The 14504-nt window shown below is 45.4% G+C and overlaps 1 protein-coding gene across 1 annotated transcript; it reads left to right on the top strand.

Moving 5' to 3' along the window:
* The first annotated feature begins 713 nt into the window (after positions 1-713).
* Positions 714-2125, top strand: LOC118224961 (melanocortin receptor 4-like). The gene has a single exon (XM_035412844.1). It carries the CDS (start codon positions 984-986, stop codon positions 1986-1988), a length of 1005 nt encoding a protein of 334 aa, XP_035268735.1. The 5' UTR covers positions 714-983; the 3' UTR covers positions 1989-2125.
* Positions 2126-14504: the final 12379 nt, after the last annotated feature.

Raw genomic sequence — 14504 nt, 5'->3', positions numbered from 1 at the left:
ATTCATGAACACTGCTCGTTCTGCCTGCGTCAACCAATGCGTGTCACAGATATACCCCTTCCCCCCCCCTACCCCCCCCCCCCGCCACTAGCTTCTTGTGATTGGCTGAGAGGTAAGCTGTTGGAGGAGCCAATCTGACACACACACAGCAGGGTATAAGAGAGCTGTGGGAGGGGGAAGCGTTTGCCAGACATGCCTGCCTGCTGCACGTTCACCTCCTCTCTGGGTAGCTCAGGTTTATCTTCTCCGCTGCAGCAGCATAGTAAGAGACTCATCCTCTTTCCCTGGGATTCCTGTACTCTCCTTCTGTCTCTCCCTCCCTCTCTCGCGCTCTCTCTCTCGCTGCTCAAAAAGACTCATTAATTTCCGTCACTATCTCTTTTCTTCCTTTTCTCTCATTTCTTTTTATCTTTCTGCCTCTCTGTCACTGTTTCTGTGTTCTCATCCCCTTTCACCATTTCCTTCTTCTCCCTCAATCTATTGTCATCGGTTTTCTTCGCTTTTCCTCTCTTTCTCTCTCTCTCTCTCTCTCTCTCTCTGTTTCTCTGCCTTTCATTCTTTCTCTCTCCCTCCCCTGGATAGGAGATGACTGCAGACAGCAGTAGGGGCTGAGATGGGATTCAGCAGATGTGCATAGAGAATTAGGCTGTTTCTGAGGGTCCAGAGTTGGCGAAGGTTGGGGGTGGGGGGTTGGGGGGGGGGGGCATGCTTCCCATCGTGCACTGGGAGCGCTCCTGCGTTTCATCTGCCCTGAACATCACTACGGAAACACTCCAGAATCTCGTTCATCCAACCGGCAAGATCGATGGGGGCGTGGACGGAAATCCAGCTTGCGCTGCTTTTTTAGGGTATCCCGGTACCCTGTATTACCTGTGGGAACATAAAGAGGAATAATCTGACAAAGGGAAGAAAAAAGAGAAGAAAAAAAAAACAATAACAAAAACTCCCAAATACTCCACGTGCCCCAAAAAATCCAGCGTGGGATGAATTCCACACAGCACCCCGGATTTATCCAGGTTCCCCACGTGAGGAACCACAGCTCAGGAGCCTACCCCTCTGCCAAGGGCTCTGGGGGGGAGAAGGACTCCCCCTCGGGGTGCTACGAGCAGCTGCTGATCTCCACCGGGGTCTTCCTCACCCTGGGCATCGTCAGCCTGCTGGAGAACATCCTGGTGATCACCGCCATCGCCAAGAACAAGAACCTGCACTCACCCATGTACTTCTTCATCTGCAGCCTGGCGGTGGCCGACATGCTGGTCAGCGTCTCCAACGCCTCGGAGACCATCGTCATGGAGCTGATCAACCGCGGCCACCTGTCCTTCGGCAACGGCCTGATCAAGAGCATGGACAACGTCTTCGACTCCATGATCTGCAGCTCGCTGCTGGCGTCCATCTGCAGCCTGCTGGCCATCGCCGTCGACCGCTACATCACCATCTTCTACGCCCTGCGCTACCACAACATCGTGACGGCGCGCCGGACGGCGACCGTCATCTCCTGCATCTGGGCCTTCTGCACGGCGTCCGGCGTCCTCTTCATCGTCTACTCGGAGAGCACCACCGTGCTCATCTGCCTCATCACCATGTTCTTCGCCATGCTGGCGCTGATGGCCTCGCTCTACGTGCACATGTTCATGCTGGCGCGGCTGCACGTGAAGCGCATCGCCGCCCTGCCGGGGAACGCGCCCATCCGCCAGCGCGCCAACATGAAGGGCGCCATCACCCTCACCATCCTGCTGGGCGTCTTCGTGGTCTGCTGGGCGCCCTTCTTCCTCCACCTCATCCTCATGATCTCCTGCCCCCGCAACCCCTACTGCATCTGCTTCATGTCCCACTTCAACATGTACCTCATCCTCATCATGTGCAACTCGGTCATCGACCCGCTCATCTACGCCTTCCGCAGCCAGGAGATGAGGAAGACCTTCAAGGAGATCTTCTGCTGGTACAGCCTGCCGGGGGCCTGCGTCTGCGAGCTGCCCAGCAAGTACTGAGAAGGGAAAAAAAACAAAAAACCCCGCCTTTCCAAAAGGATAGAAACAGTCTAATGGGGCCACATAACAAATTCAGTTTTTTCGTGGTACATTGTTTTGAAAAGTGCTGGAACAAGCCTGTATTTCTGGTACCTCGTTCCAGAAAAAAAAAAAAAATCTGGCAAAAACCGACCCAACTCAACTCAATAAACGAACAAAAAAAAAAAAAAAAAACAAAACGGTAAAGGTCATCATTGCATAACTTAAAGAAGAATCAAACAGAATTGTTTTTAAAAAAATAAGTTAGATAATAGTAATAGTAATATGTAAGTCCAAAAATTATTCCTCGAACGTCATCTCCCCCGCCACTCCCAAGAAAAGACAGTCCACTGAAACTTCTGGAAACTGTGGAACAGAAAGGAATAAAGGCCAGTGTGGTGAGCTCTGCTTTCTGAGCCGTTCTGTACAACCTGGTTGTTAAATAGCAGCCAGACAGTTACAGTGTGTGTGTGTGAATGCGTGTGTGTGAATGTGTGTGCGTGCGTGTGTTTGTGTGTGTGTGTGTGTGTGTCAGGTAGGTTCACACCGCATCCAAATAATAATGAAGCTCTGCTCTGTCCGCTTTCGTCTCAGCGCGAGCCGTACGTTATGCGCTGGATGTCCTTTGGAAATGAATCGTTCATGAATATGCAGCGGAGTAAATGACGAGGCGCATATAAAGTGTTGCATATGTCGTGTTTTTAGAGATTACTCAATAGCTAGAATTGCTTGCAAACAATTCAACAGTTCGTGTTTTGAGAATGGCTGAGCGATGCAAACTGTAAGCGAGCTCTTCAGTGCCAATCCGATTGGAGAACCGGGAAAACGGCATGCGTACTCTGCTGAAACTTAACGATGAAGCTTGCCAAAATATGCCTGCCGCGTTAGCAAGCGCTTTTCTATGACAGTATTTTGTGTTTCTTAACCATGGTGCTCATGGTGGATAAAGTGTCATTTTGATAAAATTAATCCCTCATAATGTTGCGACATCCAGCAAAATTTAGATTTTTTTCATCTTTGTTATGCCAAACACAGGCAATGTACATATAGGGAAAACGATTTACAAACAGTACACAGTTCTACCTACTATGGGGGGGATGGGGGGGATGGGGGGGGGGGGGGGGGGTGGGGGGAGGGGGAGTGGACAAGAAAGAGTGAGTGCCTACCATTATTTGTACACATTGTGCTTTTTGCTGCAAAACAAATGTTATATATATAACATATATTTATATATGCATATACATAAAATTTTATTTTCTCATATATTTTCGCTTCGTACACAAAGCACCTTGACTTTGTTATTTATGAAAGTATGGAATCCATTTGGGTGTGCCGGCGCTGAATTCTGTACGTGTTTCACATGTTTTTTACTGTAAATGTGATGTTGCTTGTTGAAGCATCGTATCATTTCTCAGGCTTTGTCATTTTGCACTGTGAATTTACAAAAAAAAAAAAAGAACTAAATATTTTCAGTGACTGTGTTAAAGTTGAATTCTTTTAATAAAAGAATGTACAAATATTTTATTGTTCACATCATTTATTATCACTGAGTGAAAGACATTGATCTGCCTCTTATTTCAAGGTTTCAGTCCTAGCCTCATGCATTCAAGTTTCCAGGTTGGCATAAACGACATTGATTTTACGATTTCACTAGCTAATACACATTTGTGAAATGCAATGGCTTTCGCCTAGTTCTTTGTGGAGCTCACAATGGGCTGTGCAATTGACCTTCATAGGAAGTCTAACAGACTTATGTTCCCGTAGTCTGACTTCATCTTCTGAATGAAAGCTGGACCTTAGAGTCCATGACACATTAGCATCACTATTTCAAAGGTTTTAAGTTTTTCAACATGTGTGGATTTAACTATATAAAGAGTTAGGACTTACACAAAAAAAGGGGACTAAGATTGCACAATGCTGTTTTATTTCCAGTATATTTTACAAGCCACCTGTTTTTAAACTACTGTTTGCTTGTCTTTGCTGGCTTCAGCTAATCCCTGGACCAAGACCAATCTTTCGGCTTGTTTGTTTTCTTCTTATTTTTCTCTCTCTCTCAAACAAATTACAAGGTGAGTTGGCACACATTGTGGTCCGAAGAGTGAAGTCCTTTATATTTGAGCCAATTCTTCCTCGCCAAGTTACATAACAGAGATTACGTCACAGTTGAGAGTCAACAGCACAAGGATAGGATATGGTTCTAAAGAATAGCAGTCAAAAAAAAAGGTGTATTCCTTCAAATCACTCGAACTCTGAACCAATATGTCCATTGTTGATAGGTTGAGTGACGGTGTATATTGGTTCGGGAACATTGATTGTGTCCATTGTCAGTAGATAAGGTGATTGTGGATATTAGCCAGGGAACATTTATTGTGTCCATTGTTGGTAGATGGGGTAACCGTGGATATTGGTTTGGGAACATTGATAGCGTCCATTGTAGGAAGATAGGGCGACAGTGCACATTGGTTAGTGAATATTGATTGTCCATTGATGGTAGATTGGGTGACAGTGTATACTGGTTAGGAACATTGCTTGAACCTTAGAAACCACACTGGATACCTTGGTAAGGCATTGCAGTTGAACGCTTGAGCAAGGTACAGTGAAGCCTGTCGTAAGCCTATATGCCAAAACCTATTTCCTTGGTAATGTTACAAGTTCTTTTGCCTCCATCTTTTTTAATAACTTAATTTTTTTTTTTGTGGTTGACGAGTTGCCATTTTAAAACTGACACTGGTAACTTTCACCCGATCCGCAATACGGCAACAACCATGGCAGCACACCCTTAAATACCAGTCTACCTTGGTTGCCAAGGCGTGCTGTGCAGGAGACCACGATGCAAAGGAAATGCATAAACTGTAGAAAAGTGACAGGGAGAACCATAACATGGCCACCACGGACAGATATCGACCAGACAAAGGCAACCACCAAGGCAGGTCTCACCGCACTTAGCCTGACCGGCTTCAGTAAATATCCAGATGTATAAATTCAGTATATGAAGAAAATAAAAAGCAAAATATAAATAGCAAACCGAGCTAGCGGCTGCGGTTGAGAGCATTTACCGAAACGCTGATGAATGAAAATGAGATTGCGCAATGGTACAGGAAGGTCTTGGTCTGAATACGCTAAAGTGGGGCCGAGTACAGTAAATGAGGAATGGAATTTCAGCGTCTGATTTTAAGGGCAATTAAAGTGAGTTTCTGCTCAAAAACATCCTTGGAGAAAGCGCTTAGCATTTACAAAAAGTGCCAAGGGAATATCCGCTGCACTCAGAACCGCACTCAATCTTTTTTTTCAGAGCGTCTAAGCTCTAAGCTTTCATACCTGGACTTGAATAAATATTCAAACGCATTATCAAGATTAAACACGGATAGATTTTTCTGATGACAGCGCTTTGTAAATTTTGTGCACTTCAGACTTCACACCCAATCAGGTTTGTTTTCCACAACTTCTCAATGACATCATATCAAAGATAAATGCCACGTTTCCGAAGGTAATTGTTTTGGCAATCATCAGAACTACTTTGGGGGATAGGACTACTTCTCTGAGGTGCTCATTTTGAGGCACAGCACTTTAAAAATGATAAGCTGTTTAGCTGAAAATAAACATGGTGGAAAACAGTCGTTTAAACTATTTTCATTTTCCTTCCATTTCCGCGCTCATTCATTTTTCCAACAGCCGGATTAACGGGGGGAAGTTTTCTGTCCCATCCGTTTTCGGCTCAGTGACAGCCACCTTGTCGTCTCCGGCAGCAGATGATGTCTGCCATTGGAGTTTATGTGCAGCTCGGTGAGCTGTCCAGTTTATTATTAACTATCAGTCCACCAACGTAAGGCTTGATTATGATGATGATGATGATGATGATGATAATAATAATAATAACAATAAGAAGAAGAAGAAGAAGAAGAAGGAGCCCAGGAACAAGAAGAATAAATTGCATTGTGCCGTTTTGAACTCAGCTATTTCTGTTGTGTAAAGTGTTTTATGCACACATAGACCTTACCCCCATGCTTTCTTTTAAGCCTACAGTTAGTGTGAAACTAAGCACAACATAAATAATAATAAATCCCCTCTTGTATTAAGCTGAGCTCAGTCATACAAGGGCAAAACACACACCACCGGAGCATCAACAACGGCCTTTGCTTTTACTGCTTCTGAGAAACCTATCCTTTAAGGCTTTGATTATATCTCTCATTGTGTGGCCAACAGCTGCCTTTCTTGCCTGCAGCAAGCCGACCCCATTACACCGTTAATTAGCCTTCCGCCTGACCAATCATAAAGAAACTGGAATGGTTTGTTTCAGGGCATGGTTTTGCTGCCGGCCCCCCCTGTCTCACCTCACCTCCTCCGGTGTGAATCGCTTTGTTTGTTTGTTCAGAGCATTGCTCGATCCTGTGTTCACCTCGTTGGCATCTACGTGTACTGCGGGTAGGGTGGGTGGCCTTGGCCGCCCTGATTTGAGCAATACCCAGAATGCATCAGTACTAACAGCGGAGTCAACAGATTCGCAGGAACATTGTCTTTGGCTCAGGGACGATATGCACGCATAGCTTTGTCCTGCTTGGCAACGGCTTTTTAAAAAAAATTTTTTTTACCTTTTAAGGTGTTAGATTACAGATATGTGATTAGAATGTTCCGAGCTGAACATTCACATGCTGACGTAACAGTTGCTACTAGTGACTGAAAGCAGTGGAGTTCTAGAACACCGGCTTATACTTTTGAAGAGAAGCGTTCCAGAGCGTCTGCTCTTCAAAGGGTCAAGGAGGCGAAAGAACGATGTTTCAGATGCAAGTAGAAACCCAGCGATCATTTGCGAATTGTGATATCACCCAACAGCCAGCAGAAAAAAAGTGGCACTCTGAGATCGAGTTCGGAAAGCAACTGAGTAGGAGCACTCCCCGGCCGGCTTTGTGGGCACTGACAGGTGCGCTGTCGTCAGAGGAGATCGGGAGACAGGTAACGTCACAAAAAAACCTGTCGCCAGGGAGCGCTGTGCCCCCGTCGCTAGGGGCTGGACGACACAACTCCTCATCACTGCACAGGAGCGCAGGACCCAAGACCTTAAGACCCTTACGGTGTCTTTCAGGACATTCTGTTAACCTGGTGACCCAGGTAATCGCGTGGCTATTTTTTTTTGGGACAACCTGTTATCTTTGTGTGTACGTCAATGAAATGCAGTGGCACGTATTACAGGTAGTTTCTGTGGGCAGTTTCTCTGGGCAGGTTCTGTGGGCAGAGTCTGTGGGCAGTTTCCGTAGAGCTGTTTCTGTGGGCAGAGTCTGTGTGCAGGTTCTGTGGGCAGAGTCTGTGTGCAGGTTCTGTGTGCAGGTTCTGTAGCGTGAACACAGTGCTCCTGCTGGGTCATTTTTATCCCCCCGTCCCTCACCACGCGTCTTCCACAACGATACGTCGACGGTCTCCATGACAATGTGACGCGGCACTGCAGAGAGCGCCTTCGAGGCAGAACGCAGGTCTCCCATCGGCGAATCGGATCGCAACGTCATCAGAACGCAGGCCTCCCATCGGCGAATCGGATCGCAACGTCATCAGAACGCAGGCCTCCCGTCGGCGAATCGGATCGCAACGTTCAGCTGCCTCTAAATATAGACGGTGCGGGTGAAATCAGACAAACGCACTCACGAGATGTTCCGGAGACGGCGCAGGAAGGCCGAGGACAAGCTCGCGGACGGTTCCTGGGATCAGACAGTGGCAGTTGGTCTTCTGAAAACTGTCACCTCATGAATCCAGTTCTGTGTGAACGCTCACTGTTCGACCTGTACAGTCAAAGTGTCTCCCAACAGTGAGTCCTGTGGTGTCACTGGGCGTAAAAAAAGATTGCCTTCCTCAAGGGTGTCAGGGAGATGACAGAATATACAGGAAGCTGAAACAGATTTTAATAATAACATGAAGCATTTATTTTGCACAGGGGACCCCAAACATGGGAGGAAGTCGCCCTAAAAGGACACACGCACACACACACACACACTCACACACATGCACGCACGCACGCACACACGCACACCCGCACACACGCACACACAATATTATGGATTGTGTGTCCTTTTATAGTTGATCTTCATCAGTTTTGAAGGGGATTTGATTCTGTTGATTCGTGAAGTGCGAGCCGCACAGCACAGCTGCATCCGATTCATTAAGCCCCATAATGCACCTGGACCCCATGGCCTGAAAAGCAGGGTTTTGAAAGTAAGTGCCAATCAGTCAAAATGTTTTTCTGTTTTCCCTGTTGAGTGTCCACAGTGCACCAAGCACATGGAAAGGGTCAACAATCATTCAAAAAAAGTCAAGCTCTTGTGTTCTGTTCACTTTTTATCGCCCAATGGACTGTTAGCATGGGTCATGTATATACGCAGGACGTTACTGGGATTTTAAGGCAATACTGAAACAAAATGTATGCAAAAATACCATATATATCATCTTCATCTCAGTTGAAATATAAACAACATATATGGTTATCGTCATTTACCTCTACTAGATCACATTTAACAATGAAAGTGTAATTCATTTTTGTGATAAAGATGTGATTTATATAAATCAACTATAATTAAGGCATGGGGGACATAAATCATGTTTATCTGAAAAATTTAAATGAAACAGTTTTCATGCAGTTGAGTATTGTTATCTATATTCACAGAAACCATACGGCCACAAAGACACAAAGCAAATACAGACGATGAACAACAAACAGAAACGTAAAACAAGAACCAAATTAACACTGGTTTAGTCACCAGTTATGAAATGAATGTCTGAAAAGTGCCATTCCTCTTTTTTTCCCCTAGCTAAAAACAGGTCAGTTTGACCCAGACTGAACACAAGGGTAATCGCTGAATCACCTTTCGCACCGTTGCTTCAGGCTATGCAGCAGCAAATCACATCTACAGAACTGCGGACAGCCATCTTACTGCGTCCATAGCAGACCAGCTGGACCTTTTTCAGTTTACCCATAATGCATTCTGAGGATGGACTGAGGATGCAGTCACACCAGTTAATCTCAAGCAAGTAATTTTCATTCTTGTGTTATTTAGCTCAGCGGTTAATGAAATGTAAATTTCTTATACTTAAGCAATGGATACAGGAACTGAATGTTCTGTAGGTGGGAGTCAGGGAGTCCGTGAGGTTGAGGGCTAAGGTCAATTTAGCAGATTGAAAGAAATGTAAGACGGGATTGTTCTCTGGTGAGGCGGTTTTAAGTACAGGTGTGCCTCAAGGCTGTGTTTATACCACCTGTGGGTTTCAAATCTACACCAGTGAAATGAGGATGGAGACAAAAACATCGTGAATTTGTTCAAAGGTGCTGACAACATGGCCATTGTTGGTTTGTTTCGTAAGGAACAAGAGGTGAATGAATAAGCTCACAATAATCAGGTTTCCACCTCTCTTCACCCTGCTTCTCATTCCCCTCTTCCACATCTTCTCTTATCTCTCCTATACCCCCCCCCCCCCCCGCCTTCAAAAAACCCCTCTACCTTCCGTTCCACATGTTAATTCTACTGACAAAAGATTACCTATCACCTGTGTGTTACAGCAGCCAGACCATTACACTCTCATTAGTCGCTACTTGGAATGTTGATGATTGACAAATCTAAGGCTTTTCTTTTTGCACTAATTTCAAGTCGCTCTGGATAAAAACGGCAACAAAACCAAGGAAGTCATTCTTAGCAACCCCCCCCCCCCCCCCCCCCCCCGTTCTGCCCCTCCTCTCTGTAACCAGCCTGTAGAGATTGTGGAGAATGCTAGAAGTTTCTAGGGACAAAACACACTGAAGGCAAACTGAACTTCACAGACAGCACTGACTGTACAAAAAAACCCAGCCAGAGATATCTTTTTTAATTAGTGCATTAGTGAAGGAGTCATAGAGGATTTTTTTTTCCCAGAAAGCCTTGTTGATAATATCTTACTGCTAAGCATTACAGTGCGGTTGGGAAAATTGGATAGAGAATTACCGCACACCCTGAAAAGTTCTGAAAAAGCATTGGAGGCAAAAATTCACAAAGAAGTACAATCTGCACATTTTATCCGTTGCATATTTCACAGGCGTTTGGTCAAAAGAAGCTCTGACAATGGTTTTTGAAAGCTTAACTCTTGAATAAACGCTTTCGAGATTTTCAATGGAGAAAACGTTGCGAACGTCCTTCTTTTGAAAACCGGATCGCTAAAAGTAAGAATATATTTGCCGGGACGCTTAAAGAAATCGAATTTCCTTTTACGACGCAGCTGAAAGCAGGGACGTTCTAGCCAAAGATCTTAAAAGATCCCCCCCCCCCCTCCTCCACTCGCCGTTTGAGATGCACCCCGCTAGGCTGCTGTTTTGGAATTCCTATGACAAAAAGAAACTTATATCAGAGCCTCTTTGTCCTCCATGCTATTGCCTATCTTCAGAAGGGTAAGTGAACTGTGTGAAGTGTGAAACTATGGTGTGTTTTACCTGCCGCAATCACCTCGAGAAATCATTGTAATTACTGTAACTGTTACACAGTTTTACTCCCACGAAAAATTTTCTCTACGGCCAGTTCAGTAAAGTCAGCTGCTGATCGACTGCCCGTCCACCTCAGAGAGACAGACATACACTCGTGCCTGTGGGCAGGTCCATCAGTGCTGGATGCATCTGTGAAGGTCATAAATCCTATGCATCATGTGGAAATCAAGTCAGGTATAGTAAAAAAAATAAAATAAATAAAAACCCAGGAGAACCTGCAGCTCTCTGGGACCAGGGTTCCAGGAAGCAGGAAGGGCGGCGGCTGCTTCCTGTGTCTGCCACCCCCCCCCCCCCCCCCCCCCCCCCCCATGGGCAGCTGAGGTGTGTAGGGAGCAGGTAGCTCTATGAATTTAACAGGAAGCCAATCTTAAAGCTACAAACAGAAAGATCTCTCTCAGACTCCAAGGCGTGTGGCAGAGGTGGATAGGTGTGATGATTTTTTTTTGTTGCCGTGGACTCCTGTCTTTATTCACGGCGACGCCTCGACGCCGTGCTCACCGCAGCCATCGCTTTCACACCTCAGAAACACTTAACGTGACCGATTACATCTTAAATCGCATTATCTCTCTCTCAGAGCCAGGCGATTTAATACTCTCCTCTCTCGAGGGACTGACAACGATGGCTTTCCTCCGGCACGCTCTGTTTGCGGTGGGATGGAGATTTTAGTGAGGGGAGCATTTTACTGTTTTTTACTTTTTACTGCCTGATTTATTCAAAGGACGTTTGATCATGCCTAGAGACTGGTGATACATATATATATATATAGGTGTACTCTATGAAAGTAGCACAGCATTTGGAACCCACAGCTCAGTGCATCCCACTTCAATTCAAATTCTTAAAAGGGATGAGATTGCAAAGTCTTGCAAACTAATTGAGGGCCATATTTCACGATATTTAACTATAGTCTACATGCATAGTCTGTCCGCACCTGTCAGCTAGTGCATGTCGCAGCTTGAAGATAATTTAATTAGAGCGAAACGTGAGGCTGAGGGAAGCAATTAGCTCCAGGCTAATCACCGTGCTAATTGTTTTAGTAACGACCGGCTAATTGGCGTTAGCCACTGAGGGTCTCCCCGTGGAAAGTCTCAATTGCCTCCATTTCGGTAAACGAATCTTGATGCTCTCGTGGACTGGACAGAAGCCAAGAAACTTTATAATTCTGGGGCGGACTCTCCAGTCACAGCACCTCGGCTAGCGTGACTGGGATGCTTGGATTTACGTTGCCATGGAGACCAACTATCCAATCCTGAATTGGTGATAAACGGCATTACGAAGCAATAAAATCACAATCAGAAATTAGCTATTCAATAAAGATTAGAGGTAAAAAAATAAAATAAATAAAATGCAGAATTACCCCGCCTGACTTCACTCCCACACATAATTGGCTGTGTCGTTCCGAAGCGCATATCTGAAATTCATCAAGGACGAATGTTTCCATATTTTGTTCCGACTTTTGCACATGGACTGCTGCCCTTCAGATTTCTGAGTCATTCCGTTCTCTTTTGTGGAGATATTCGGTATTAGGAAAAGGCAGAGAGGCTAGCTGCTGGTTTTTGGGGAAATCAATACCAATCTATAAGGGAGAGCTTTAAAAGGCTTAGGCATAACATTAGCGTGTCAAAAGCAGTAAAAATGATGAGTTCCACCCCTCTCTGTAGGAAAGTGCAACCAGAAAATTAACATATACTGCACATGGTAACATGCGTTTCACTTTAGGGCAAAATAAAGTTACTCCTGAACTTATGAATCATATGGTCAGTGCATTGATTCCAAATTCAGAAAGGAATTTGAAATGAATGCATTCTTCTGCTTGCATACGCTATTTTTCATCAATCTCTCTCTCTCTCTCTCTCTCTCTCTCTCTCACACACACACACACACACACACACAGACACACACACTCTGTCCTGATATAGCATTCCAGGTACACTTCACAAGTTTGACTTTTATATGCTGTGTAGAAACACTGAAGCCATCTCTTGTTATCTCTTTGTGTGAGACGACAATCTCCGTGAATCCATGACCTTACTTGCAATATTTACTATAGAAGTATGAAAATAATTAAAATAAAAAAAATTATTTTCATACTACAGCCGTTTGCCAGTGTCAAAGTCACCCAAAAATGTGCTTGGAAACACTGAAGCGGTTTATATTAAAGCATTCAGGCTGCATCTTGCCTCAAAGTCAGAGTGTCCAGTGAAGGTGCTTCATATGGTTAAGCAGAAGGCGTTTGGAGTGAGCGATGGGCGAGGGGGGGCGGGTGATTTAAAACGCATTTCACTTGGTCCTACGTCAAATCTCTTCACCGCAGTATTTCCAATTTCCATTAATGGGCACTCACCGTTGCACACAAGCGCTCTTATTAAAATAAGTGCACAATTTAACCTTAAAAGTGCTCCTGGAAAATGTCATAATCAAGCTTAATTAACCAGAATTTCAGGTTAATATTTACAAATGCACGCTTTCATTAAAAACCGCAATTTTTGAGGGAACTGCATCCGGCTGGTGGGTCCCGACAGAGCTATATACCTTCATAACACATAATTAAACCCCCATTTCAGCTGCTATGGAATGACGTGGAAATGGCTTCAACTGCCCTATAGTTCAACAACGTCAGGGAACCTTTGTTCACGTACACACACACACACACACCACTGTGCCACTTTTCTGTCTGCCAGCACATTCTGTTAAAACACATTATTTGGTTTTGCAGAACAGTCGTCACACACATACACACACACACACACACCCGCACACGCACGCACGCACGCACGCATGCACGCACACACACACACCACTGTGCCGCTTTTCTGTCTGCCAGCACATTCTGTCAAAACACATTATTTGGTTTTGCAGAACAGTCGTCACACACGTACACACACACACACGCACACACGCACGCACACACACACCAAACACACACACACACACACACACCACTGTGCCGCTTTTCTGTCTGCCAGCACATTCTGTCAAAACAGATTATTTGGTTTTGCAGAACAGTCGTCACAAACGTACACACACACACACACACACACACACACACACACAGACATATGGTTGTGCAAATTTATCGACGATGATGTGCATAAGAACCCACAATATCACTGCGCAGCCTGGCGGTCGTGCCATTGCACACGGCTGTGGAGGCCAACGCGGAACCCGCCGGAGTTGCCCCTACTTGAGGCAGATAGGAGCCGTGGCTCAGGGGAAGGTGTCCCAGGGGCTCGCTGGTGTCTCTGTGCCTTCCTGTCTTCTGCTCCGGGTGGCAGGTGTAGCGCCAGGTGTTCCTGGCGGGAGCCGAAGTCTCCAGCGCAGAAGGTCGGATGTCGCGCCTCTCCGTCAGGGTCCTAGTGCCGTCTTTTTCTGTCCGCCAGCAACATTCCGTCAAAACACACTATTTTGTTTTCACACACACCAGAGACACGGCCCCTTCCTAGTAAAAGTTGCCAAAAAGCAACAATGGAGGACAAGGAAGGACCCCTGTAGGTGTATATTGGGGGTAGCCTCATACCAATGAAACATTGTCCATTGCTATTTAAATATTCCAAGAAATATCACAAATTTATTTTGTAATAAGTGATAAGTTTGGGCGAAAAATACCGTTGATTCCCATTCAAACCGGAGCGTGGCTCGCTCTATGAAAAGTTGTTCACTTCACATCCAGACAGGAAGTGTCCGGTGGTCCAGTTCCTCATTCCTCACAGGGACTCATTAAAATTAAAAATAATAATCCCCCCCCCCTTTCCCACCACCCAGAGATTTTTACTGCCTGCCTAAGGCCAGGGGTTCGAAAAGGTAGAGAAAGGTCTGATGCACTTTTCTGTGCCTGTTTGATTGTGCATTTGCTGTAGATGGGAGTCCAGCGAGGGGAGGTCACACGAGGTCGTTTTAGTTGCCCTGGAGATAACGCGCTCTAATTCGTTTATGAGGTGCTTGCCTGCGCTTGCGTTCAGTAGGACGATTGAAGATGTTGTGATACTTGCTATTATGGCTCTGCAGGAGTGTGA

This window comes from Anguilla anguilla, chromosome 4 (genome assembly GCF_013347855.1).
Source record: "Anguilla anguilla isolate fAngAng1 chromosome 4, fAngAng1.pri, whole genome shotgun sequence".
Taxonomy (NCBI): domain Eukaryota; kingdom Metazoa; phylum Chordata; class Actinopteri; order Anguilliformes; family Anguillidae; genus Anguilla; species Anguilla anguilla.
This window is presented reverse-complemented; position numbering and strand designations above follow the sequence as displayed.

What these genes read in the sequence shown, in the direction of transcription:
- LOC118224961 (XM_035412844.1), top strand. Translation starts at nt 984, where the DNA reads ATGAATTCCACACAGCACCCCGGATTTATCCAGGTTCCCCACGTGAGG.